Source organism: Phycodurus eques, chromosome 11, assembly GCF_024500275.1.
Source record: "Phycodurus eques isolate BA_2022a chromosome 11, UOR_Pequ_1.1, whole genome shotgun sequence".
NCBI lineage: Eukaryota > Metazoa > Chordata > Actinopteri > Syngnathiformes > Syngnathidae > Phycodurus > Phycodurus eques.
Genome location: NC_084535.1, coordinates 10,979,366 through 11,006,949, shown reverse-complemented (window position 1 = coordinate 11,006,949; position 27,584 = coordinate 10,979,366). Strand labels below are relative to the sequence as shown.

Here is a 27,584-nt window from a genome sequence, read left to right as displayed (position 1 = left end):
TTTCCTTGTGACAACAGTACCTGCTAACGCCAGGTCTTTTTGAAGCTCTCTCCACAGGTGGTCCTTGGCTGTTGGACAACTCTTCTGATTATTCTCTGCACTCCTCTGTCAGAAATCTTGCAAGGAGCACCTGATCGAGGCAAATTTATGGTGGTATGATTGACTTTCCACTTACGTATTATGGCCCCAACCGTGCTCACTGGAACGTTCGAAAGCTTAACCCTATGCGCCTGTAACCAATGCCATCGTTATGTTTTGCAACAATTAGTTTGCGACGGTCTTGGGACAGCTCTCTGCTTTTACCCATCATGAGATGTGTCTTGACTCACACCTTGGCAAAGAGACCTTTTTGTTGGCCATCAATTAGGACTGAACCAGCTGATATTCATTTGCACTGACAAGGGGGTGGATTGCTGTTTGATTACTGATAGATTTTCTCCCTTTCTTCATGTGTTCAATACTTTTTCCCTGTGTCCATCCATCCATCCATCCATCCATCCATTTTCAACACCGCTTATCCTGGTTAGGGTCGTGGGCCCCTGGAGCCTATCCCAGCTGACTTCAGGCGAAAGGCGGACTACACCCTGAACTGGTCGCCAGACAGTCGCAGGGCACATATTGACACGGACAACCATTCACACTCACATTCACACCATCACTGAGTGGGAACTGAACCCACGCTGCCCGCACCGAAGTCAGGCGAGTGTACCACTACACCATCAGTGACTTTTCCCTGTGTCAATTTGCATTTTTACACACAACTTAATTTCTGATCTTTTTTGTTCTACTTTCTTTATATGTATGGATTACTTGGGTTGTTCCCAACATCTGGTGACATTTTCGGGTCAATACCACCTTTGGAAATATATTTAGTGAGAGAAATGGTGACGTGTTAAATACTTATTTCAGCCGCTGTATACTCTTCCTGTCTAACCTTTAACCTAGCAATACTTTCTGGGGTGTGGGTGTCGCTGACGGGCCAAAGAAGACATAACAACATGACAGCAGGCCAGCACTTTGGCTCGCAGGGCTGGAGCTGTGTGTGTGTGCCTCATGATATACATAGTCCTGCTTGATATATGGCCTCTCCTTGTCTGCGGATTAACATACATCAACGTGGCGCACTAAAGTTGTCCCAAGATGGCCATCAAATCAGGGCCAGTGAATTGAGGATTAGGGCCGAGAAAAGCGTGGATGTCCAAAGGACAATAACTCATGAGTCAAACATTCCACACTGGACCAGTGCGGGGGACAAGAAAATTGATCGTTCTCTGCTGTCGACTTCAGAGTTGATTAAAAATTTTTTTAATTAAGAATCACACCAGTCTGAAAAAATACTGAACTAAACAAGAATGTCACTGAGTGGTGCGCAGACCTCCACTTTGGTTGAACTGTCAACAAAAGTTAAGCAAAATTGCGGAGTTTGTTAATTAGCTAGCTAATTAGGAAGATTACCGCCTGACACGTTTGTGTTCTCTGAGGCGGGCTCTCCTATCTCTGGGGTTGAGGTCACCCAGGTGGTTAAAAAGCTCCTCGGTGGAAAGGCCCCGGGGCTGGAGAGATTCGCCCGGAGTTCCTCAAGGCTCTGGATGTTGTCGGGCTGTCCTGGTTGACACGCCTCTGCAACATCGCGTGGACATCGGGGACAGTGCCTCTGGATTGGCAGACTGGGGTGGTGGTCCCCCTTTTTAAGAAGGGGGACTGGAGGGTGTGTTCCAACTACAGGGGGATCACACTCCTCAGCCTCCCTGGTAAGGTCTATTCAGGGGTGCTGGAGAGGAGGGTCCGTCGGGAAGTTGAATCTCAGATTCAGGAGGAGCAGTGTGGTTTTCGTCCTGGTCGTGGTCCCTGTACGACCGGAGTCAGAGTTTGGTCCGCATATCTGGCAGTAAGTCGTTTCCGGTGAGGGTTGGACTCCGCCAAGGCTGCCCTTCGTCACCGATTCTGTTCATAACTTTTATGGACAGAATTTCTAGGCGCAGCCGAGGCGTAGAGGGTGTCCGGTTTGGTGGCCTCAGTATTGCATCTCTGCTTTTTGGCTGGCTTCATCAAGCCGTGACCTCCAACTCTCACTGGAGCAGTTCGCAGCGGAGTGTGAAGCGGCTGGGATGAGAATTAGCACCTCCAAATCTGAGACCATGGTCCTCAGGCGGAAAAGGGTGGCATGCCCTCTCATGGTCGGGGATGAGATCCTGCCCCAAGTGGAGGAGTTCAAGTATATTGGGGTCTTGTTCACGAGTGAGGGAAGAATGGAATGGGAGATCGACAGGCGGATCTTTGCAGCGTCTGCAGTGATACGGACTTTGTATCGATCCGTTGTGGTAAAGAAGGAGCTAAGCCTTTCGGCGAAGCTCTCGATTTGCCGGTCGATCTACGTTCCTACCCTCACCTATGGTCACGAGCTGTGGGTCGTGACCGAAAGAACAAGATCCAGCATACAAGCGGCCGAAATGTGTTTCCTCCGCAGGGTGTCCGGGCTCTCCCTTAGAGATAGGATGAAAAGCTCGGTCATCTCAGAGGATCTCAGAGTGGAGCCGCTGCTCCTTCACATTGAGAGGAGCCAGATGAGGTGGCATCTGATTCAGATGCCTCCCGGACGCCTCCGTAGTGAGGTTTTCCGGGCACATCCCACCGGGAGGAGACCCCGGGGACGACCCAGGACACGCTGGAGAGACTACATTCTTCGGCTGGCCTGGGAACGCCTCGGGATTCCCCCCGGAAGAGATGGATGAAGTGGCTGGGGAGAGGGAAGTCTGGGCGTCCCTGCTAAAGCTACCGTGACCCGACCTCGGATAAGCGGTAGAAAATGGATGGATGGATGGAATTAGGAAGATGTTGAGACAGTTCCATTTCTGATTCTGGGTTACGCGTCCATCATGATTTAAACAGCACAAAGAATAAATAATTTCCTGACAGAAGTGAAAAACATTGGTGTGCAGGTCTTACTTGCATTTATTCATACATGTGTTTGTTAGTCAGATAGCAACCTACTTCCTGGTTGATTTTTTGAGGATGAAATAAGACACGTTTGTCGTTAGCAGACTAGGGAGCTTGCCTAACCGCCTGTGGCATATTCTAAAAATACAAATAAAAAGGAATATTCAAGAAAAAAGTTGAAAAACCTTACTGTATGCATCTGTTTGTTTGCTAGCTACTTCCTAGTTCATGGAGGATGATGAAAATGAATTCCTCTAACAAGAGTGGAAAAAGTTCAAGTATCACAGTATTTGTGTTTGTCCATTCAATAATACCAATTAATGTAATCCCTCGTTTATCATGGGGGTTAGATCCAGACCACCCCGCAATAGGTAACCGCGAAGCAGTGACCACATACTTTTGGGATTTAGAATTATTATTTATCCATACTTTAAAGCGTCTAAAGATTCTTCCCGACACTCCTATTAACCTCTACCATTCTCTTATAAACACTTTCTTCATTCCTTAAACAAAAGAGAAAATACATCTGTTTTGTTTGTCTGTTAGCTTGTCAAGAGACACGATAGCGGGACCTAAGTCATAAAACCTTAAGATTACGGTCGAAATGTCAGATTTGCTTCTCGCCAGAACTAGAAAACAATACCTGTTGCCTTCAAAGAATTTCTTGGGACCTTTGGACTGCGGAGAATGTATGTCTCCCCAAGAGTATTGTCGGTGGGCGCTCTGATTTTTAATCAGCTAAATCTAACGCTGATGGACTGCTGACACCTTTATTGCCCTGGCGGTTGCCCGCAAAGCAGACAGGCGCGCAATACGGTGGTGGAAAGTGGTCATGGTCTGCACCGCCTGGACGTTTGCACGCCCCTCCTTCACTCGCCCCAGCAAGTGTCAACAACACATGTCCGGACCAGGCAGCTAATCAGCGTGCACAAGAACACGGAAGACCCACGCATTCCTCACATCTCAATGGGGTCGTTTTTTTTATGGACGTTTCCACAAAGCATATACATATACATATCCAAACTACAGTGCTACCTTGAAAAAAAGGGAGCAATGTAGGTATTGTGATGCCCTCACATGTGGGCAAGTAGAGCCACAGTCACAGATCCAATTTCATCTGTTTATTGTCGGGGGGAAACAGTCAAACACACAAATAGGAAATTAAAACTGCTCACTACCACCACCGAGTGCACATTACAAAAGAAGAGTTTATCTCCTTTTGTATCTAGGTTGCCAGTATACTGTAAACTGAGAAAAACAACAATCAATTCTATACAATAATCAGAATTCCTAATAACCAAATAATCAGTTGTACAATTACTATGCCCATCCCAAGAAAAAAACATAACATTTTGATGTGGTTACGCATATGCTTTATTTTATTTCTCATTCAGCATTGTGGACAAATATGACCCAACAGTAGACAGGACCGCCACCTACAGGACACAGTTTGACCTTGGCAGAGGACTAAAACTCTCCTAAAACTCTAAAAGTCTCCTAATGTCCATGACATGCTTCGTAAAAATACTCCAATAATCAAGAATTACAGCCAAGAATGAGTCACTACTCACCTCACCAACCTATACTGCAGAGTAAAGTGTTTGTTACCATGACAACTAGAGATGGAGCTAAGGGGTGGCTACTTGTTTGATCCTTCAGTCTAAAAAGGTAAGTGCAAAACGCATGCGAGCATTGATTGTATTTTTGCTCTTGGAGGCAGCATTTCATTACCAAGCCGCCAAATTCGGAAGAGCTGACTATTTGTACACAACCAATTATAAATGGAATTTTCAATCATATGTTCTTCTTAAAGATTATAGTGCTACATTTATTTTTTGCATAGGCAAGACAATATTCAAACTCATTCTCATGGAGTGTCCAGGCCTATTCTTTTAAACCCCTCTAGTGTTTTTTGTTTTTGTTTGGTTTTTCTAAATAGCCATGTATTGTTATGTGTGCTTTTTCTGTTATGCTGTACCGTTACTAAAAATTCCCACTTTGCCTATTCTGGATGAAAGATCAGTCAATCCGTGTAGACAAAATTGACAGCGGGGACGAATGTCAAATGCTGTTAAATTTGGTGGATTTTCGAAAAACACTATGGAAGTTCTCCATACATTACATATCTAATACATTCATGCTTAAAACGGTTTGTGTTTAAGGTTCTTTTTTTTGTTTGTTTCATGCTGCATAGAAATGGGCCTGCTCTTTGACATACTGTACTTAAGAATACAGCAAGCTTGTTATGCAGAACGCTACAATTGTAACGTTTTATTTTGGTGACTGCCTTGTGCCGGGTCGAGTTAGGCCGAGGTTAGTGAGAGCGACAGCTGACGGCGAGGCGTAAGCTCTGCAAAACACAGCTGGTGTGTTGCTAAGCACACAACACACAGCAGTTCTGTGCAGACACCTACGCAAGCCATTAGCGTTGAAGGTAACGCATATATCAGAGCGCTCCTCTATAGAGGATCTCACTTTATTATGGCCAAGATAAAAGGACGCATACTTGGGAAGGATTTCCAAGCATTCAATTAAATGTAAGATTCAGTGCACCAAAATCAATAGGAACATTCACTTATGCAAAGGAGTTGTTCCCCCATCGCTGCAATACTTTACTGAGCGGTGCACATTAGAATCAGAATCATCTTTATTTGCCAAGTATGTCCAAAAAAAACACACAAGGAATTTGTCCTCGGTAGTTGGAGCCGTTCTAGTACGACAACAGACAGTCAATTGACAGAGAACACTTTTGAGACATGAAGACATTGACAAAAAATAATTAATAATAAAAAAAAAAAAACAGTCACTGCGCAATAAAGGGTTGCTAGTTGTCTGGTAATGCCCCAGCTCGAATTTATCTCATGGTATTAAAACAACAACAGTTAACCTATTGAATGAAGTCTAAGCAACAAATCGGACGCCTCACACAATGTATTCTCCCAATAATTTAGTCGGAAATCAAACTAAATGTTGAACACACTTCAAATTGTAGCATGTACATCACTAAGCACTCAACAAACATAGCGGCTAGGTTGCACTGAAAAATGTTTTGCTTTGAAAAAACTACATTATTTTAAAGAATGCCATTAATGATAATAATAGCAATACAAAATAATATTTAAAATGTCCTCTGAACATAGCCGATTCAATTTTCTAACAAAATGCTACTAAATATTCTTAGAAAAAGCAGTATTCTCTCAGTATTCCCAGGATATGTCCCATCACAAAAGCTGAGTAGACCCATCAGTGTGGATAACGTAAACAGCACATCAAAATCTCCACCAGACGGGATGAATTTTTAATAGTCCCACTAGACGCTGGCTGGCGCGCCAACAAACAAACATTAGAATACACACACACACACACACACACACACACACTCAAGCAAAAATCTGTACTCCGAGTTATTTGTGTGCTTCCTTGCAATCAAGCTTGGCTTTACTCCCACAAAGCATACCCCCTTTGCTTAGGGTTGAAATTGTAAATTGTGTGATAAAGGCTCCAACCACTTCGATAAGCTTAATGCAGCACTCTAAATTGCTTCAGTAACAATGTTTTTTTTTTTTATATCTATATAAACTATCTAGCAAATTCTGCCTGCAATTTAGAGCAATAGAATTGCTTGGATTCTTTTTTCCTGGTCACCAGGCACTTGTTGGCAGGCAGAGTTTATAGGGTTCAACCATAACTGCCGCACAAGACATTTGCCAAGCTAGCCCACTAGACTGTTTTACTGACACTCTATTGACTTTCCATCGACGTGTAGAGTTGTAATCGAGGGATGTAGAATATCTCGGAATGTTCTTAACTTTTGTTGTCATGGCAGTGTTGTATTGAGAGAATAATTTTAAGATAATTTAAGACTTCTGGGAATATGTCCAAGGTACTTTCCCAATCTGAGGTCACAGAAATGCCCCAGTTTTAGCCCATATACGAAGTCATGTTGTTCTTCTTCGCGTCAAAAATGGGTTGAGGGTGAGAGAACAGTCCCACTGCTGGTTGCAGGTAAGTAGTCCACTCCATTTTGCTTGGATAAGCGGAACAGAAGAGGAATGAATGAATCAATGCTTAAAGGCACAACAAATCCAATTAATTTCTACACCATTCTCAGTGATCAGTTAACAAACTAATTGTTATTATACCCACCCCAAATAGAAAGTAGCATTATAAGAGTTATAATTAGTTAGAAAATTACTTACAGACATTAATTTCATAGTTGGGTCACTATGTAGTAAGTATAAAATAATTGTTGAAACAATTGTCTCTTGAATGTTGTCAATTACAGAATAACATTTGATGGTAAATATTTCCAAAAGGTAAATAAATAAATCATGGCACTAGCCATGTCACAATGTTATCTTATAAAGTGTTGATATCTAAATGAGGATAAAGTTAAAGATGTAATATTGATTCACAAAACTGATTAATAAAATTACTAAACTGTCATTTAATTACAGATTAGCGATTATAGTTAGGATGCAGGTATAAAACCAATGAAATGCAATGAAAACTGCTCTGGTTTGTGACCTCTGGTGTCATTCACCACAGGAAACAATCGTAAAGGAGAAATGAGAACATTTGGATGCCACAAACAATCATGTCAAAATGTGAGCTAGATTAGATGACAAAGCCAAATGTCACAAGTAGAAGTTGCACAAGCGTGGTGGCAGGTACACCGCAACGTCAAACTTCTCCTTGAGCTGTTTGGACAGAGACAATTGTACAATTCTGACAGCTGTCTGCTCTAAAGTGCACATTAACACGCTTGTGTTGCACCTTCGGGGGAAGACGAGGGTGGGTGAGGTTGAAGGTGCTTATTATTACAGTAGCTGCATCAGCTGCTGCGCACCAAAACACACTGATGTACTCAGTGTATGTATGCTGCTTGTGATTAAATATATGCTCTAGCTTCATGTGGACAGGTTGTCCTCGATAGGGCAACATAATCATTAATTAATAACCCTTACATTTTATAACAATACATCAGAGAGAAGGGCTGCTATTAAACGCAGGTATGTGGATACAAAGTTATATGGGGGCTTATGCAGTAAAACACCCTGTGTCCTTACCTGAACCACAACCCAATAGAGCTGAATTAGAAGTCAAGAGATGTGATCAAAAGCCCTAGTGCAGGTCTTTTGGAATAATTTGGAGCCAATGTCTTGAACTTATTGGATGTCCGTGAAAACGTGTTGCAGTAATCAATGCAGGACGAGACCGGGGCATGAAACACACTGAAAGAAAGAGTCTGGAAATTTGCTCTAGTGCCATTGTGGAAATTGGGCCTGTGTGATACCAAGGACAAGAAATGAAACATGAACAAGGTAGGACAGCGAAGGGAGAACCTTGCTTTTATTTCCAATTAGTCTGAGGAAATTGGTCAAATTACTGAGAGAACAGTGTTTGGGCTAAGGGTGACAATGTTGTGTGGAGGGGGCCGAAAAGCAAAGTGTATTTAGAGAGTGAAATTAATCGCAAGGGGATGTGAGAATGATCATTGTGAATCTCCAAATATAACTGGTGCTGAATTAGAGAGAAAAAGTCTATTTTTATTCTAAATAACTTGTTGATTAATGGCGTCTTGACGCAAAATGTTCAACTTCAATATAGTTTTAATTTAGTTTGCTGTCTAAAAATGGATAAATTATGTCAGCTAAGGGAAGTTGAGTTACATCCACGCAGACATCCGTTATGACAACTCTGTCAGGCTAAATGATTTTTCTCAATATGACACTGGCTTCGAAACAGGAGTAAATAATATCCTGGCAGAGGTTCTTCCATCCCATTAAAAATAATATTTAAAAAAAATATTTGAATCTCACTAGCAGTGCCATGTTTCTACCAGCTTCTCAAACAGACAATGATATCATTCACGTTAGAAGAGCTTCATTGCTCCTCCCTCCCACATGCATCTCCACTAGCAGAGGCATCATGTAAGAACTTCTGGAGGTGGCATGACGCAGAGTAGATAAACTAGACTATTAGGTAACCAAACAGCAGAGGGGAAGAAGAAGCACAACAACACAGAAAACAGGCTTTACATTCAGCAAGACAGAAAGTAGATAATAATGGCATGCGCCCTAAAGTGATTCTTTTCCACAGTGGAAACTCTTTAGTCAAAATAAATGGCACAATCGGTTAAGGGATAGAAATGTAAAAAAAAAAAAAAAAGTACAAGTGAACAAAGTGAATGTAAGACTATAAACACTGGTTGATCTGCGAGACATACCATTATATCACTTCCTTTAAAGGCTGTGAACAACATAGGAAGAATGTGAAAGCAAGCTAACACCCAAAGGCTAGTCCGTCCCATCGGACAAGAGTCGGTGTGGTTTTGGGAGATGCCTCGAAAGCCATAGCCCGCATCAGTGATTCCCAACCAGTGCGCGCTGGCACATTCAGTGTACCATAGAATATTATTCAATTTCACCTAATTGTTTTGAAAATTATCTATCAATGACAACAATGTACAGTGACAGGCAAACCAACTAAATGCTATTCCCCTTCTACATGACGGAATGTAGAATGAACCTTTGTATCCGCCTGTTGCCATTCATCCAAGAGAATAACAGCTTTCTGCTGAAATAAACACGCCCAGATTTCAAAGAATTTGTGAGTGAATTGAGATCATCATTATTTCAGTATATGTACTGTAATTTTTGTGACATTTTTGTTTGGTGGTGTGTCGTGAGGTTTTTGGGAAACTTCTTCGGCTTCATAGACCACCGTAGTCGGTCCTGAATTTGGACACAGTCAGTATGCTAACTGGTGTTTCCAGGAAGACACTTGACATTTCCCTTTGCTGCAGCCACTGATCTCCGTTTACAATTATCCCCTTAAAGCCCTGATAGAGACCACAATCCTTTCCAAGAATTAGGACACAGCTGCGAGTCAATGGCGACAGGCTCATTTCGCGCTGACTTCACTTCCTCCTTCCGTCTGCATTTTCACATCGCCCCAAAGAGAGTCTTCCAAACGAAGATGCATCCTGTTCTTGACAGTTGCGGACTTAGCCGGCCGCTCCAGTCAGCTGAACACAGATCCTGTTTCCACCTCTCTAATACTCCTAACGAGCCTCTTCCCTCTGCAGCCAAGTGTCAAGCCCACCAAAGTCACCCAACACTATGACGCAGCCTTCCAGAATAAAAAAAGAATGGGAGCTCTGACATGGTTTCTTCTTCTTTTACAAGGGGACACACGCAGATCCCTACCAGCAGTCACAAGATGGATTCCTAATTATACTCACATGGTTTATTTTCATCTGTATGCTTGCGAGATGGTACAAGGCAGGATGGATGGTTTGGAGCCATTTCTTAAGCGCAAAATGATGAGAGGGAGATATTGAACTGATAGCAGACACCACAACATGGTCCAAATCATCGCTCAGTAGAAATTAAAGCTGTCCAAATGAGAGACAACTATTGATTCGAGGAATCTAATTTTGTCTGCTATATTATGCGCTGAGCGTAAATGTTGCGGATGCTTGATGATAAGTGTGTGTAGAATGGCTGATACCCATGTCACACGAGGTTCATTATCTTTTTTGATCTTTTTGTTTGTTATTTAGTAGGATTATACAAAAACTGATGAACAGATTTCCACCAAACTTTGAGGAAGGGTGACTCACAGGTTCAGAAAGAAACCACATATTTTTCTGCGGATCTGGATTTTTTTTTTTTCTTTTTACAGTTCTGTTAACATTGTAGGTTTTTTTCCTACAGTTTCCTGCATTACTCAGTGAATAATTAAACGCATTTTGTTAAGATTGATCTAATTTGGTTTTGTCAAGACCAAGACTTTATATAAACCATTTTTTTTAAAAAGACCAAGTCAAGAAGGAGTCGAGACAAAGTCAAGACCAATGTATGGGAAATTCCAGACCAAGACTTTGAGAATACAAGATCAACACTTGACAGAACCAAGTTCAAAGACTTTCAGGAACATAGACCAAGTCAACCAAGACTTTAGGAGCGGAGACCGAGTCAAGAGCAATACTTTGAAGAACAAAGGCCAGGTCAAGACGAAGACTTTAAAGAGGAGATATTTTCCCAAATCATCTTTTTGTAGTATTTGGGATTTAATATTGTCTCTATGGTGCCTCAGTAGACATGTGAAATATGAATTAAAATCGTCAACGCATTCCTGAGTTCCAGACGTTTTTCTGCCGAGGTGTGTGAAATCAGGTCATTTGAATTTCTCGAGCTTATCTTCGTCACAAGCGAAGCTCTCCGCCTACCAGCGCTGTCAACATTACACGTGTGCACTCACAAGTTGGTCTTCTACACGAACGCATGCAATCAGAAGAAAGGGGACGGAACTTAGCCAAATATGGACAAAGTGGATACAAAACTGGGTCAAACAGAAGTAGCTGTCAGAGGGGCCTTTTCTGGACACTCGTATGACAAAACCAAGGTGTTTTTTTAAATGAAATTGACACTTTTATACCAAGAGTATGTTAGAGAGTAAAGGGACCATTAAGGAGCTGAAATGAAATCAAGACCAATAATTTTAAGAACAGAGCCCACTCGTCTTAAAAGAACCTTAACTAGGACTTTAAACAGACAACAGGTCAGGACTTTAAGGAACCAAGACGAAGTCAACACCAAAACTTTATAGGGTCGAGACCAAGTCAAGAACAACTCTTTAAAGAACCGTGACAAAGGAAGGACTTTAAGGAACAGAGATCAGGTTAATGCCAAAACGTTATAGGACCGAGACCAAGTTATGACCATGACCATGTTAATGCTCGTATGATAACGTTTGTAATCACTTTAAAAGAAATTGGTTGCATTCAAGTCACAAGTGGTTAATTATACCTAAGCATACTGAGTCACCTATGTTTAATACGTTTCCAAATACAATTGTGAATATACACACACACACACACACACACACACACACACCTGTGGATGTTCCTCAGCATAAAAAAAAAAATTGACTAAACAACATGGCAGGCTTGTAGCAAGAGGATACACAGTATATCACACTTTCAGTTGAACTGGACACACGGCGCCAACACATCAAGGTCAAAGCTTCCCTCCCTCACTCACTCATCCATCCATCTCTCCATCAATCACTGACACTTTTTAAATCACCCTTCTACTTTCACCTAAGATGGACCGACAAGACTTGTTTATTTACATCTCAAGTATCAAAGTAGCTCCGAGCAGCAGCCATTACGAAATAAAACGTCGCAGTTAGGGAGGAGTGGGGGGACCGCTAGCCCTCCACCCATACTTGTGAGTCAGAACCATGATTCAAACCAAAGCAGCCCACTTCAACGCAAAGTGCACTGATGGAACAGACAGCTGGGAGCGAATGAAGACGATTTGAAGGCAAAACGGTGGGCAACCTACAGCCTGTGGCTCAGGTGTGGCCCACCAACACGTATGATGAGGGTCGCCATGTGATACTGTGATTTAAAGAAAAACAAGCTTCTCATAAACCATCTATCCACTTTCTATGGCGCTCGTCCTCATTAAGGTCACGAGCCTATCCCAGGGGAATTTTGGGTGAGTGAAGTGAAATACTACCTGGACTGGTCACTGGTGATTCATCCATGCACCCTTACCCTGTTCAGGTTGAGCTAGAGCCTATCCCTGCAGGTTCTTTTTGTATGTTTTGTTTTTTGGGGATTTTTTTTGGGGGGGGGGGGGGGGGATGATAGAAGTGGGATACAACCTGGACAAATCGCCAGTCAATCGCATATGCTTCTCATTAAAGGTGATACATATTTGGTAATAATCCATGCTGCTGCCACAATTGACCGCTTATTCAGGGCAAAGTGAGGCCTATTCCTGCTGACTTCTGGTGATAGAAGTGGGATAAAACCTGTTAATAGCAGATTCTTATAACATTACTGTATTAGCTAACCAGCCATGCACCCGTTTTAGACAGCTTATCCGGTTCGGTTTGAGTTGAAGTTTACAACTGCTGACTTTTTGGGTGAGAGAAGTGGGACACAACTAGTCAAGCGCAAATGCTTCTCATACGACATAATAATATTTGTGACTCATCCATGCGTCCATTATCGTGCTCAGGGTGATCTTAAGACTTTTGGGTGAGAGAAGTGGGATACACTCCAAACTCAATCGCATGGCACATATAGACAAACAAGCACCCGCATTCCCACCAATGGACAATTTAGAGTCGGAGCAGAGAGATTGGAATTTGGATCCTTTCAGGCAGCCATCCGACACATGAACATGGCAGCCCCTCACCTTGCTTTTAACGTTGCAGTGGCAGCACACGGTCCACAGGTACTTGAGGGTCCTCCACAGCAGGATGATGAAGAGCCCCCCGAAGAAGGTCACCATGGAGGAGGCGAGGAACGCCCACCACATGCGCTGCCCATTATTGTCACAGGGCACCTCGGACGAGAAGGGAATGACGACGTCTTGCATCTTGGAGATGAGGATCGAGGAGCCGGCGGCGGCGGCGGCTTTGGGCGAAGGAGGGTCGCTATCGCTTGTCCTCATAGAGCTGTCGCTGCCATGGGGGACCGGGCCATCCGCCTCGGCTAGCATGGGGGAGCCTTGGGGAGCCCGGGCCGGCGTCCCCAGCCCCACTCACCGGCCATAATGCCCGGGGAACCACAAGAAGAAACAACCGAGAAAATCCTCCCTTGTTTTATAGTCTCTTTCTGGAGCTCCCGCGGTTGTTTATCGTGACGCCAAAACAAACACCAGCCCGGAATCGCAGCTCGACTGAGCCATTTAAAATCCGGATTGAGACTTTTGACTCTAAAGAGACAAATGCGAGTCACCGCTCGCTCGCCATGGTGGACGACGACGACGACGACGGAATGGAGCCGCCGGCGGCAGCTTTAGTCCAAGTGGGGAACAACCTTCCAAAAAGAAAACTGTTTAATTCATCAATAAAAATCAATAAATGGCTCCACGGTGGGGATACCTCGCTCTAGCAGTCTTCCATCCAAGCCTCCTCCTCCTCCTCCTCCCCCGTTGGATGTCACTTTCGCCGGGCGACAGTTGTCAGGTGGTCAAAGAGCCGCGGAGGAGGACTGCATGCTCCGCCGGCCGTCGTCAGTCGAGTAAAGGAGGCTGGATGGGCTCCGGTGGACGGACGAGTGCGGGGAGAGAGCGGAGAGAGAGTTGTGCGTGCGTGCGTGCGTGCGTGCGTGCTTGTGTGTGCATGTGTTCGTGTCTCCATCCACAGCTGAGCGCCTGTCACGACGACGGAAGAAAGATCCACAAGGGGGCGCTATTTGGGTCCTAGAAAAAATACACTTCGCGATGAAGGATAGTCTGTGGGGGTGCACGTAAATGATGAAAAATAACTCTTTTTAATAGTCACAATGCTTATTCATTCATTTTATTATCTGTGATGAATTTTACCTTATATAATCAGCCAATTATTTTATAAAATAGTTTTGGAAATTATATATGCTTATGTTTGATACAAAATAGTCTATTTTAATATTTAAATAATTAGAATTTGAACTTTTAAATTTTGTAATTAATTAAACATTTATTTAATTTTCTTATTTTATTTAAACTGGGTAGTTGCAATAATAAAATAATGAAATCTGCTCACGTTTAAATTGTGTTGTTATTAATTCATTTAAATCATATATAAAACAAAAAATGAAGGCAAATTCAGCTCCAAGAAATGGTCTTATACTATATTAATACTTCTTGTTAAACTCCATAATACTGTAGGCAGATTACAAAAACAGGACCAAGGCTGAAGTGGATATAAAAAATATACACACCCCTGTTCCAATGCCAGGTTTTTTTTATGTAAAATAATTTTGACCAAGATAAATCATTTTAAAACTTTTTCTACCATTAATGTGTACAACTGATTTATTTTTGTATTTTTTGGAAGGGCAGGTAAAAATAAACAACTGAAATAAACTTGAATATGATTGACTTGGACTTGACCTTTAACCTACTGCCTTCTCCGCCAGGTCACCATTGCAAAAGAGATGTTCTGTTTTAACTGGTCTTTTACCTGGTTAAATAAAGTTTCAATAAAATACATTTTAAAAATCTGGTTGCACAAGGATGCACTCCCACTTATAACTGGCATGTGGTAACAGATCACATTCAAACTCATGAAGTAACAGTTCACATTCAAACTCATGTTCAATGGGAGTCCACACACACCTGCTACAATTTGAGTAAAAAGTACTCAAGTAAAAAGTATGCTTCATTAAAACTACTGTGAAAAGTAAAATGTATCCCAAATGTTACTAGAGTAAATGCATACATGTGTATGGCTGTCCAAGGTTCTTCAGCTTTTTGGCCGAAAGGGATCTGATCCACACTGTCTCCAAGGCGACAAAAGTACTCCATCTTGAGCTCACTTTGCCAGTTACAATGGTGTATGTGGAAAGATCATTTTCAGCCTTAAAAAGACTCAAAGGGGTAAGAGGTAAATGTAAAGCAATAAAATGAGTTCAATTTGAACTAAACTGAGTCTGAAACAAAACTTCAATATTTTGTTATTGTGTTATTGAACAGTCTGAATTTAAAATATTTGAGTATTATAAGTTTCAAAACTGAACAGGGTATTTCAGTATAGGCCTAAATTAAAAGAATTTTTTTACACAACACATACTAATTCAATGGATAGCCTTTTAAATAAGATATTGGAAATAATTAATGCACTCTCTCAACCTCTAGTAATAATGTTCCTTGTGGCCAAATATTGCGTGAAAAGACTGCTGATCTTGTTTGTAAATGTGCAACTGACTCTTGTATCAGTGCCTCACCACATCACTGCATCCATTTTGACTACTTATCAAATATGGGTCTGTGCACTCCTTTAAACAGGTATAAAGATTACAATTGTTGTTATGATTTTTACTGGATTTAGTTTGCCCTTGTATATCGCTAAATACGGTGACCTTAATATTGGAAACTGCTCTTGAATTTGTGCAGGTGTACCTAATGATTTGGCCAGTGGATCAAATAATTACATGGCGCTTTGATTAAGCATAGTGCTTCTCCTTCCCATTACAGAGTGTTTGTCTTTTCACGCGTGGGTTTTCATTAACCAAACAACTAAAGTGTGATGAATGAGCTTTGCAGTCATTACAGCTCACATAATAATACAGTAGGTTAAAAAAAAAAAGAGCTCACATAATGATAGGTTAAAAAAATAAACAGGTGCAGAGTCGTGAGGCATGACTGTAGCAAGAACAGAAGGCCCCCTGTATCTCTGTAGCAAGCAGCCAGGCCAAACAAAGGATTCAAGGGGAAACAGCTGGCTCGGGGGCCCTTCCGAATAACCGGTGACCCCAGAGAGCCGCTGTGGGCAGGTGCACTCTGCCACCTGTGTCACAAGACTCCAAGAACACAGACCCTCTGTGATGCATTTACTGTATTCAAACCTAATGCTTTCGTGGACCTTCAGGTGCAACTCAGGGGTCAAGCACGAGCCCTAACTGATTCAGTCGTTGATTCAACTATAATACATAAGTTCTATCGCCCCCTAGCCTTGAATTCAGTATTACAAACACAGAAACCGTTGCCTCGATATGACATTGGGGGTCATTTTGTATATGATGATTCTACAATGTTCTGCAACATTTCTATTCTGTTTTGAAGGACACCCAGTGGGGGAAAGAGATTGATTCTTCAGAGAAGGCAATTGTTGTAAACTCACTATTATTATTTCGTTTTGTGCACGCGTTGCTCGGACGTTGCTGAACTTCGTTTATCTTACGTCAGGCACATTGTTGGATAGCTAAGGGGTCCTTAGGACCATGTATGGATATTGGTTGGGGCAGACGGTTTTATTATTGTTTCCGTTCGCACAGTAATAATTGTATGATTGTTTTCTGTTACAGAAACACAAACTAATAAGTTTAGTGAGCTTTTTATGAAAGACAAGGGGCAGCCCACTGCTCAGCAAAATGCGGTATTTCCATGTCGTCATTTCCGCTACGTCATTTTCAGTGCGCCACCAAGTGGTCCAGCGCGTGAAATGAATCGGGCATTCACTAAATAACAAAAAAATAAATAAAAATAAATAAATAAATAAAATAACAAAAAAATAAATATATATATATATATATATACACTGAAAAATACAGTAAGATGTTAGAGGAGCTGATAGGCTTAATCAGCATTGTGGCATTCCTCTAGTAGTAGCTTGGGTGAAAAGGACTATTCATTTTTATTTTCAAAAACTAGTTATATACTCCAGGTTTAAGATGGATGTCCCAATACCGTCACCCATATTGTTTATGAGCAAATTTCTTCTAACTTGATTTATTGCCAAAGAAATACTGATACCATGACTGAAATAGCGGCTGTAACTCAAGCTTTGAAGTTAAGAGTGGGGTCGTAAACTTCAGACACTTGCCAGCACCTCATACGATTCTAATAATTATTTTTCATAATTGTATGATATTTATACAGTTGTATGTTAAAGAGAAGACATTATCATTACGCAGATTGTTTATTTTTATTTTTTTAGAATATTAGCAAGAATATTCTTCCGAATAACATTCTTGAAGATTTGTATTTTGGAATTTTTATTATAGAATAATATTATATTATAGAATATTACAAAGTTCATAAAAATGTTCTTGTGTTTGCCGAAGTGTATTATATTTCAAAAATATGTTCATATTTTATAATATTTTACACTATATTCTTAACATTTCAATCAAGTTTGATTAGATTTTGTACTTTTTTATTCCAATAAAATATTGTGACGTTCATAAAAAAATAATAAAAGGGGGTCATAAACTATATGAGTTCACAGCATCTCATAAGGTATCATGTTTTTTATTATTATGGTTATTATATATTTTATTTAGTTTATTATATAAATATTGTAAAGTCTGTAGAGTATTTACAAAATTAAAAAATGCTATTCTTTAAGTTGATAGTATCTCATATGATTATTAATTATCCGATAAGTATTGTTTGTCCCCATCAATGCACTTGACTTTTTTCAAAAGAAGCAGACCGTCCATCCATTTTCTAAACCGCTTATCTCAGCTGATTCCGGGCGAGAGGGGGGGTACACCCTGAACTGGTCGCCAGCCAATCGCAGGGCACAATATTTAATGTAATATATCCATATTTATTGCAACAGTTAATGAGCGCTCCCCCGCCTGGCAAGAAGGGCAACTGCCACAGTGGGGGGAAAAATGCTGCTGGAGTAAGCTTCTTCACTGTAATTGTTTCTTAAATATACAAAAATAAAAGACTGAAAACACTACATGAATGTAGTTCAATTTAGTCCCCCAATGAGGGCGTGAAGAACCCCCACAGCAGATGTTGGCGTACATGGCGTCACCTCACGTGTATTCTGTGGTGTTTATGGGCGACCCCAGGAAGTGATCATCCATCCTCGCCTGGACCAGTCAAGCACCAGCTGTCGGGCGAGAGCCTCTCACAGCGGACACGTGTGAGAGGGGAGCAGTCAAAAGAGACATGGAAATGTAGAAGAGGAAATAGTGTGGATGAGGATTTCTTGAAGGTGGCGAAAGAATTGTGAGTGGCTGTCAAGGAGGCCACATCTGTTATTTTCCTGTCAGAAGATGGTGGACATGAAGATCATCACTGTCCTGCTGCTCACTTACCACAAGTGTAACCCTTTAACAACCACTTCAAAAAGGTTTAGACTTTTTCTTTGTAAAGAAAATCAATAGTGTTAAAAAAGAGCCTCTACCAAATGGTTGAGCTGTCAATTGAGAAAACAAAAAAGCATAAGAATGGCAAAAACAGTAAGAAAATTTACTTTAGAAAAAAGAAAAAAAATATTTTTATTATACTTTTAGAATAAAATACATTGATATTGAAAAGATTTGAAAATTCACTTTTTAAAAATGATTAGAAACAGGTCTCAGTACAGTTTACATATATATATATATATATATATATATATATATATATATATATATATATATATATATATATATATATATACACACACATGTAAGAAGTTTTTAATATATTTCAAATTGATTTGTTAAGGATGAAATGTTTTTTTAAATATAAATTTGAACGCTTATAGTTAAAATATTTTTGAATAAAAAAGTTTGTTATCTTTTAGCATGTTTTCTAAGATTAAAAAATACTCAAAAAGTCGAACAATTGTAAAACAGTATTTACATTTTTTAATGTAGAAAAAAAATAATTCTAATGGGATTTTTGTAAAAATATTTTGGAATATTTGCTTTTTATATTTAAATGTAGAATATTTGTAATATTTTAATTGAATTTAAATCAATTAAAATTTGCAACATTAATTTTTTGGGGAGACAAACCTCAGTATGATGCAGTTGCAGTTGTAAAGCCCTGCAAACTACAACCATAATAACAAAACAAAAACAAAAACAAAAAAAGATACTTCTATGAAACTGCCAATCAAATCTTAGCATTGTTATCTTTGCAAAGGCAGTTTTTGCCAGTGCTGGATCTTAATATGTTGGGTCGCTTTACCTAATGATATGTCCGGTTAGTTTAAGACATTTCAAATGATAAGAGTACAACTGCAATTAAACACTGACAGTCCAAGTTGTGATACAGACAAAAAAAAAATACTTTTATTGTCATGTTAATGTCTCAACATACAAATCACATTCTTTTCATATAAAGAAACGTTTGATCAGTACCTGGCATCCACAACTGCTCCATGATGTATCCCGCATTTTCCTCTAACATGCTATCTACACAGAAAAATAGTAACATTACACTTGGCTTACTTTTTTTTTTTTTTAAATCCTTATTTTTAAAGGCCCAATCGTCAAACTGGTGGTCCACATTTCCTCTGATAAACTGTGCAAGAATAGATCCCTTTTTTATTTTAATTCAAATAATTCATGCCCCCCTCTCTCGTCAGAATAAAAAGGCCCTTGATGAAATGTAAGGAACTGAATGTGAGACATTTAAAAAAAAAAAAAAGATAATTAGTTAAAGCAAAAATGATAGTACCTAGTATTGGTAGTCTACTGGAAACCTGGCAACAGTTACATGTTTTTAGTTCACAGCTAAACAAGTGCAAGACAAACAAACAAACACATGGGTAAATATACCTTTTAGTGGATTTTGGCACGATAAAATACAGTTTGCGCGAAGGCCATCCGTATTTCTTCCTCCCTACTCGAAACAAAATTAAATAACAGTGAAAACGTCACTAAACGGATGATGAGTTAAAGATTTTACCCTGCAAATGCTGCTTCATAGTGTCTCTTCTTTTCAGGAGAAGGGTTACTGACAACCAACCACAAAGAAAAATGGGGGGGACAAAAAAAACATGCAAACTTGACTGCCAGACCTTCCTAGGCACATGACCTAGAGAAAATACATGGAATATATAGGTTTCTTTTATATATAGATATATATGTATACTGTATACGTGTGCGTGTGTGTGTGTACATACTCTAAGTTGTTAAATATACGTTAAAGAGAAGGATCTAGTTACACAGTGGTCTGTCTAGCCCTGGAGTGCATTGTGAGGACTTGAACCCGTTTGGACGCCACATTGGCCTCCTACCTTCTTAAAACAAACTAACAATCAAAAACAAAACAAAACAAAAACCCTCAGCCATTGTCACGCGCTTCCTGCTGCAGCCCCGCATCGGACATGAACACACACACACGCGCGCATACTCAGAGGGCTGCTTGGAGATCTTGTCTTCTACAAGAAGGCACTTTCCGAAAGGCCCATAATAAACGCTGGCACACTCCCTGCTAGTATATAGAGGACACAATGCATAGAGCTAACGTGTGGTTGCCATCACCGCGGGCAGTGTGAGCGCAGCTACAGTACGTATGACAACCACCTTTACACTTATCATTACAACAATAACAATTATAACAACAACAGACTCAACCACAAACGAATTGCACAATATTTGTCAGTAAGGTTTAAAATTGTCAGGGGGGTCCACCGATGTGAGCTGCTACATGGGCAAGTTCTTACCAAGTGAGTGTTAGAACCATGATGAAATGTCCAAGAAAAAGTTTACATTTTACAATTGAAAAAATGTCTTGGGAATCATAGTTCGTGATATATTTGTGGTTTACACCATTAATTTACACAATTGATGTATGACATACAATGTAACGCTATGTCATAAGGAAGTCCGAATTTCACCATAATAATGTTGTATTATTAAAGGAATTTTGTCTTAATTTTACAAGAAGTTGGAATACTACAAGTCCAACTTTTACCAGAATACAATTATAATTTTACAACAAAAATGTCTGATTTTTACAAGACTAAATTCAGAAATATTACATTGAAAAAAAATAATTTTACAAGAATAAAGTAGTAATTCTATGAGAATTCTATGAGAATTTTTTTTTTTTTTTTTTTTTACAAGTCTGAACAAAGAAAAAACATCTGCATTCAAGGAACACAAAGTCATAATAGTACCAGCATTAAGATGCAATTTTACAATAGTCATAATTTTCCAAGAATAATGTAAAAAATATAGCGAAAATAAAGTCATAATATAACAAATGACAATTTTACGAGAAAAAAAAAATTTTATGAGAAAAATTCAGAATTCTACAAGAATTAAGTCGAAAATGTATGATAATCAAGTTGTAAAATTACAAGAAAAAAGTAAATTTTACAAGAAATAATTTTACAAAAATAAAGTCGTAATTACATGGGAACAAAAAACATTTGTGAGTTAGGTCAAACTATACAAGTCACAATATTGAAAAACAAAAGGATCAATATTAAGTGGAAAAAAAAAATCATGGTAATATATCTATTATGAGACAACTCACAATTAAACAAACTGTATAAACTAAAGTACTATTCTGAAGCAAAAGTAATTTTGCGAGCATAAAATCCCTACATTACCAGAAAAAAAATATTTTCTTAGAAAGAGAATAAAGTATGTAAATATTGAGAAAATAAACTATTTTACTTGTTATACACCAAAATAACTATTTTGATCACGATTTTATTCTTGGAATTTTATGATATTTTTGTCTCATAATCTCCCCCCCCCCCCTTTTTCAGCGTGGCCCTAACACTCCCTGGTAGGTTGTGAACATCATTAAGTGTTAAGGTTTGTGTACACACAAGAGGGCGTGGAGGCAGATCATTTGGGTCAATAGTGAACACACACACACACACACACACACACACACACACACACACACACACACACACACACGCACGCACGCACGCACACACAAACCACCAAGGATTCCTTTAGGGAAGACTGAATGAGCTTCAAGGTGGAGAGCCAGTGCTACGTGCCTGCTCTGGAGTACTTAGAGAAAAAGAAAAATAGATAATTTACAATGTAGTGTACCTATTATAAGTGGTGAGGAGGGTTTCATTAATTAGTGTTGAAGAGGAGCGCCCCCTTCGTCCGCTAAGGGCAGCCGAGCGGCGTCCATAGGACTTTACTTTGTTCTTGATCCACTATAGTCATGATCTGAGTGCAAATGTACGGGAGGGAGCCGCCTTGGACGATGCCTGCGAAGGAGACGTGTTGCATTAAACGTAGTGAAGCAGTGTATACAGTGGGAGGAAAAAGCAAGCGAACCCTTTGGAATTTCATAAATTACTGCATAAATTGGTTATCAAATGTCTGATCTGCATAAACTAAAAGCATAAACAGAAAATTACACTTTTATAGGGCCTAACGTAATCATTCACAGACCAGAGAGGAAAAAGTAAGTGAACTCTTGGATTTAATAACTAGTTGACTCTCCTTTGGCAGCAATAACCTCAACGAAACGTTTCCTGTAGTTGCAGCTCAAACGTGCATGACAATCAGGACGGATTTTGGACCCCTCCTCTTCACAAAACTGTTGCAGTTCAGCAGGACTTCCTGGGATGTCTGGTGTGAATAGTTCTCTTGAGGTCATGCCACAGTTTATCAATCAGGTTGAGGTCAGGAATTTGGATTTCCAGCACTTCTTCTGAAGCCATTCTGTTGTTGATTTTCTTCTGTGCTTTAGAATCTAAAACCGTTGGGTCGGGATCCAAAAGTGGCTCTCGGACCCATTTTGGGTTGGTCGTGGACAGCAAGTAAAAGAAAATGACGTTATCCTATTGAGGTGAAATGTTTAGAGAATGTGGTTTGGCATTGTCTTGCTGAAATAAGACGGGGGGGGGGGGGGGACCATGAAAAAGACGTTGCTTGGATAGCAGCATATGTTTCTCCAAAACCTGTATGAACCTTTCAGCATTAATGGTGCCGTCACAGATGTGTAGGTTACCCAAGCCATTGGCACTAACACAGCCCCGTACCATCACAGATACTGGCTTTTGAACTTTGCGTCCATAACAGTCCGGATGGTTCTTTTTCCTGTTTGGCCCGGAGGACACGACTTCCATAATTTGCAAAAACAATTTGAAATGTGGACTCGTCGGACCACAGAACACTTTTCCACTTTGCATCAGTTCATCTTAGATGAGCTCGGGTCCAGAGAACCCGGCGGCGTTTCTGGGTGTTATTGATAAATGGCTTTTGCTTTGCATCGTAGAGTTTCAAGTTGCACTTCGGATGTAGCGCCGAACTGTATTTACTGACATTGGTTTTCTGAAGTGTTCCTGAGCCCATGTGGTGATATACTTTACACATTGATGTCGCTTTTTGATGCAGTGTCTGACGCCTGAGGGATCGAAGGTCACGGGCATTCAACGTTGATTTTCGGCGTTGCCGCTTACATGCAGTGATTTCTCCAGCTTCTCTAAACCTTTTGATGATATTATGGACCGTAGATGATGAAATCCCTAAATTCCTTGCAATTGTACGTTGAGGAACATTGTCCTTAAACTGTTCGACTATTTTCTCACATACTTGTTCACAAAGAGGTGAACCTCGCCCCATCTTTGCTTGTGAATGACTGAGCAATTCAGGGAAGCTCCTTTTATACCCAATCATGGCACCCACCTGTTCCCAAATAGCCTGTTCACCTGTGGGAGGTTTCCAAACAGGTGTTTGATGAGCATTCCTCAACTTTCTCAGTCTTTTTTGCCACCCGTCCCAGCTTTTTTTGGAACATGTTGCAGCCATAAAATTCTAAGTTAATGATTATTTGCTAAAAACAATAAAGTTGATCAGTTTGAACATTAAATATCTTGTCTTTGTAGTGTATTCAATTAAATATAGGTTGAACATGATTTGCAAATCATTGTATTCTGTTTTTATTTATGTTTAACACAGCGTCCCAACTTCATTGGAATTGCGGTTGTATGTTATTAGTTTAAGTAGCCTCAGTTTATTCAATTCATGCAGAAATTTAAGAAATTCACATAATTCTTCACACACACCTGTGAAGAACTTGCTGTAGTCCTGCTCGATCTTCTGTGCACTTTCAAACTGCTCCTTGGAATGTTTCTGAGACACTTTGTCACGCAGATAAAGAGGATCTTTCTGCTCCCTGTGGACAAAGGTGGACACCTTAGTTACATTACATTGGACATCATTCATCATCATTCATCCGGATTTATCAATATTCAATATGTAAATACACTTTGCTCTGATTGGATCACTGAAATTTCTACTTTAACCATGGAAAACAGCATTGCTCTGCTTGATCCTTGGCGACATTGCGCTAACAAGCATTCATAGTGACGTCGCATGACTACCTTAAACGGCCAACCTGTGAAGGCTGCATATATATTGCTTTCATTAAACCACAAAGACGGAGAGACATAGTAGCAATAAAGTAAGGAGCAAACTCCTACAGGCAAGGCGGGCGGAAAAAACAGGAAGCTCGAGCTTGGCTCTCATTCACTCTGTGCCCTGCGCAAGATGCTCTTTGCTCGTGTACATTTTAGTGACAAAGACTGCAAAAGTTTCGCTCTTTCATCTACAGTTATATTATAAATTATAAATCTAATGTTGTTATAAAACAACACGTATACTTTTCTCTAAAAATATTTGCAGAGCTTAGTGTGCGAAAGCTTATGTTTACGAAGTCATCCTCCACTAAATGGACCCAAACACAGCAGCATTCTGGTTCCAAAATCGTTATGAATAAATAATAACAATGAAAAATTTGAAGCCATTTATTCCTCAACTCCACTGAGTTTGGCAGGTGACGCCAAGTTTAAGCTTTGCACAAGACGCAAGACGCGTGGTCACATAGCCATTCCATTCCTGCGATGAGTGGGCGTGTAGCAAGCACGAAGAAGGTAGGTACAATTAGTGTTGGTTTGTACAATTGTACAATTAGGACATTTCTATGTTACAAACATGGAAATCTGATGGGGTCATTTTGCAAGCCTGATACAGTTTATCTTCTTTTGCATTCAATCCACAAAATGCATTGATTGTCAAACTTAAAGCAGGTCACAGACTTGTTTTGACCTATGATATGCATAAGTAAACAGTGGCAAAATATGGATTCTGATGGAAGGGGACCTTCAATATTACTCGTTTTTCACAAAACCTTTAGAGTATATGCCTGTGAGTATCGTTATGGTCTCTGTCTGTATGTGTTCCTACAACGTTTGTGTACCAAAGTTCATTATTTTGCGAGATACATCAAGTACCGCCTTTTTTATCCTAATTTCGATTGGCCTGTCTATGGTGTTTTTCATTGTGTGATAGCACTGAGCTGGTGATTTTTGTGAACGAAGAAAAAAAACGAAGATTGTGATGTATTTGAACATACAGCAGGTGTAATTCTTTGTTGTGTCATGTCTGTTTGGTTTTACAGAAAACGTCACCAAAATAAGTGGAAAACCAACACAATGGCGTGTTACTTCAGACCGCCGCACATCGAGCGACGCGGTTGAAAGTGACTTAATTGGACCATCGCATTCTGGACTCTTCGCCGCGCACGTGACCATAAAGTGCCTTACATTGACACATGATTTGAGGCTCCATATACAATATGCTGTACTGCATTTCTGTTTTTTATTGAATCACAAAAACATGGCACACTGGTCAAAGAAGAAGCAGCAGGGCGCTAAAAGGCAATATGTTTCTTTTGGACTATCTTCAAAATGAACCGAGCTCTTGCTAAGTGCGAAATAGTCACTGAAGAAGTTTGGTCAAAACTGACTGGTAGAGCATTACAATCATTATGTTCTAATTTTATCTTATGGCATTTTACATTGCAACAATAATAGCTTTATTTATATTGCATGTTAACAAATGTTTACAAAGTGCTTTGACAGAATAGAGTACATAAAACAATAAGATACCAATCGTCATGTTAATATATATATATATATATATATATATTCTTTTTCAATAAAAAAACAATCAAGAAACACAGGCAATGCAAGAACTCACAATATCCAATTTAGACCAAGAGGGCTGATGAGAGATGACAAAAATATATACATATATTTTAAAACAAGAAAAATATAATAACAACAATAATAACAATAAAGGTAAATAAATAACATGAAAACATAATGGTTCTTGCTTCGACAAATAAAAACTGAAAGTACCAAGAAGCTCCCTGACTAAACTGGTACCGAGCCCTAAAACAGCATTTCATTCAAAATCAGTTGAATTCTTGCCTAGAAACAGAAACAGTCCTGCTGAGATGAAATCTTTAGAGCTGTGGTGACCAAATCCAAATGTTTCATTCATTTTGATTTGTTCACGTACAGCATATTGTCGAGTAGGATGACAGACAGCATTTTGTGTGTGATGGTGCTACTTACTTGATTTGCTTGGCATTTTTATAGCGGACAAAGACAACGATTGGATAAATGTGAACACTGTGAAGCCTCTCAATGGCGTGCGGCGCGATGTCCAGCAAACAGTGACAACCCTGCAACGGAAATCAAACAGAAAAAGCCATCATAAACTAAGAGAGATTAAAAAAAAAAGATTAAAAATTGCTATTCGCAGAAGACTTATTTGTTGATATCTGAGATGAAACGCAATAATGCCAATATCATGGGACATTGAGAGCAAACAAACGCAGAGTTTTCACGTCAGATTAAATCTCATTGAGATAGGGCATGTACCTTCTCTGTTATTTCCTTTATGGATGCAACCGTGGTCACATCAAAATGGCCACTGCGGCGCTTGTAGTCGATGAAGAGGCAGTCCTTGACGCCTCGCTCGATGGCTTGTTGGGACGCCTTCATTACCTCTGCAGGAACAAAAACAAACAACAACAAAAACACTAATTTGTTCATCTTAATGTGGCAATATTGTCTACACAGTGTTTCCCAAAGCGAGACCTTACCTAGCACACATCTGAAGAACTTCCCCGGAGACTCTTTGACCAGCATCTCCTTGATGGGGTCCGTCAGTGGGCCGAGGACCAGCACAGGTCTGGGAGAGGCGCACTCCACCTTCTGGACCCTCTGGTAGGCCAGGCTTACACAGTCTACAGAAGAAGAACACGTACGTGATGGTGACGTCACTAGGACCTCTACAAGGCCCCCACAGGGTCCACCGCTCACTCACCTTCCAGGAAGGGGATGGAATCAGTGCTGATGGCGTCCAGAGCCACCGTTTCCTTGCTGTCTTTGGAGCTGCTGCGCTTGTGCTTCTGCTTCCTCCTGAAGAAGGAGCGGCGAGCGGCGGCAGACAGCGTCTTGCCCGAGTCTTCCTTCAATTCGGTCATGCTGTGTCGCCGGTAGAACTCTTGGTCCATCCTGGAACACCGGAGTTCGGGGCAATCGTTATTATAGTCTGCAGAAACCTAAAAATGTACACGTGTGCACCACCACAATGTAGCCTACTGAGCATCTTACAATTGTTT

The 27,584-nt window shown here is 40.2% G+C and overlaps 2 protein-coding genes across 17 annotated transcripts in view; both read right to left on the bottom strand.

Moving 5' to 3' along the window:
• The window catches only part of kcnma1a (potassium large conductance calcium-activated channel, subfamily M, alpha member 1a), a 188,772-nt gene extending 174,733 nt beyond the window's left edge, over positions 1-14,039 (bottom strand). For 8 of the 13 annotated variants that reach the window (XM_061689899.1, XM_061689902.1, XM_061689903.1 and 5 more), the window contains exon 1: positions 13,158-14,038. In XM_061689899.1, the coding sequence (XP_061545883.1) occupies positions 13,158-13,463 (306 nt within the window). In that variant the 5' untranslated portion in view covers positions 13,464-14,038. Of the gene's footprint in view, positions 1-13,157 lie in introns of all 13 variants that reach the window. The other 5 variants (XM_061689909.1, XM_061689912.1, XM_061689913.1 and 2 more) reach the window with 3 other exon arrangements.
• Positions 14,040-19,461: 5,422 nt separating this feature from the next.
• Positions 19,462-27,584, bottom strand: part of dlg5a (discs, large homolog 5a (Drosophila)) — a 76,327-nt gene continuing 68,204 nt past the window's right edge. For all 4 annotated transcript variants that reach the window (XM_061689853.1, XM_061689856.1, XM_061689854.1 and 1 more), the window contains 6 exons: positions 27,287-27,477; positions 27,063-27,206; positions 26,839-26,966; positions 26,530-26,639; positions 24,175-24,284; positions 19,462-22,368 (listed from right to left, as the gene is read on the bottom strand). In XM_061689853.1, the coding sequence (XP_061545837.1) occupies positions 22,265-22,368; positions 24,175-24,284; positions 26,530-26,639; positions 26,839-26,966; positions 27,063-27,206; positions 27,287-27,477 (787 nt within the window). In that variant the 3' untranslated portion in view covers positions 19,462-22,264. The remainder of the gene's footprint in view (positions 22,369-24,174; positions 24,285-26,529; positions 26,640-26,838; positions 26,967-27,062; positions 27,207-27,286; positions 27,478-27,584) is intronic.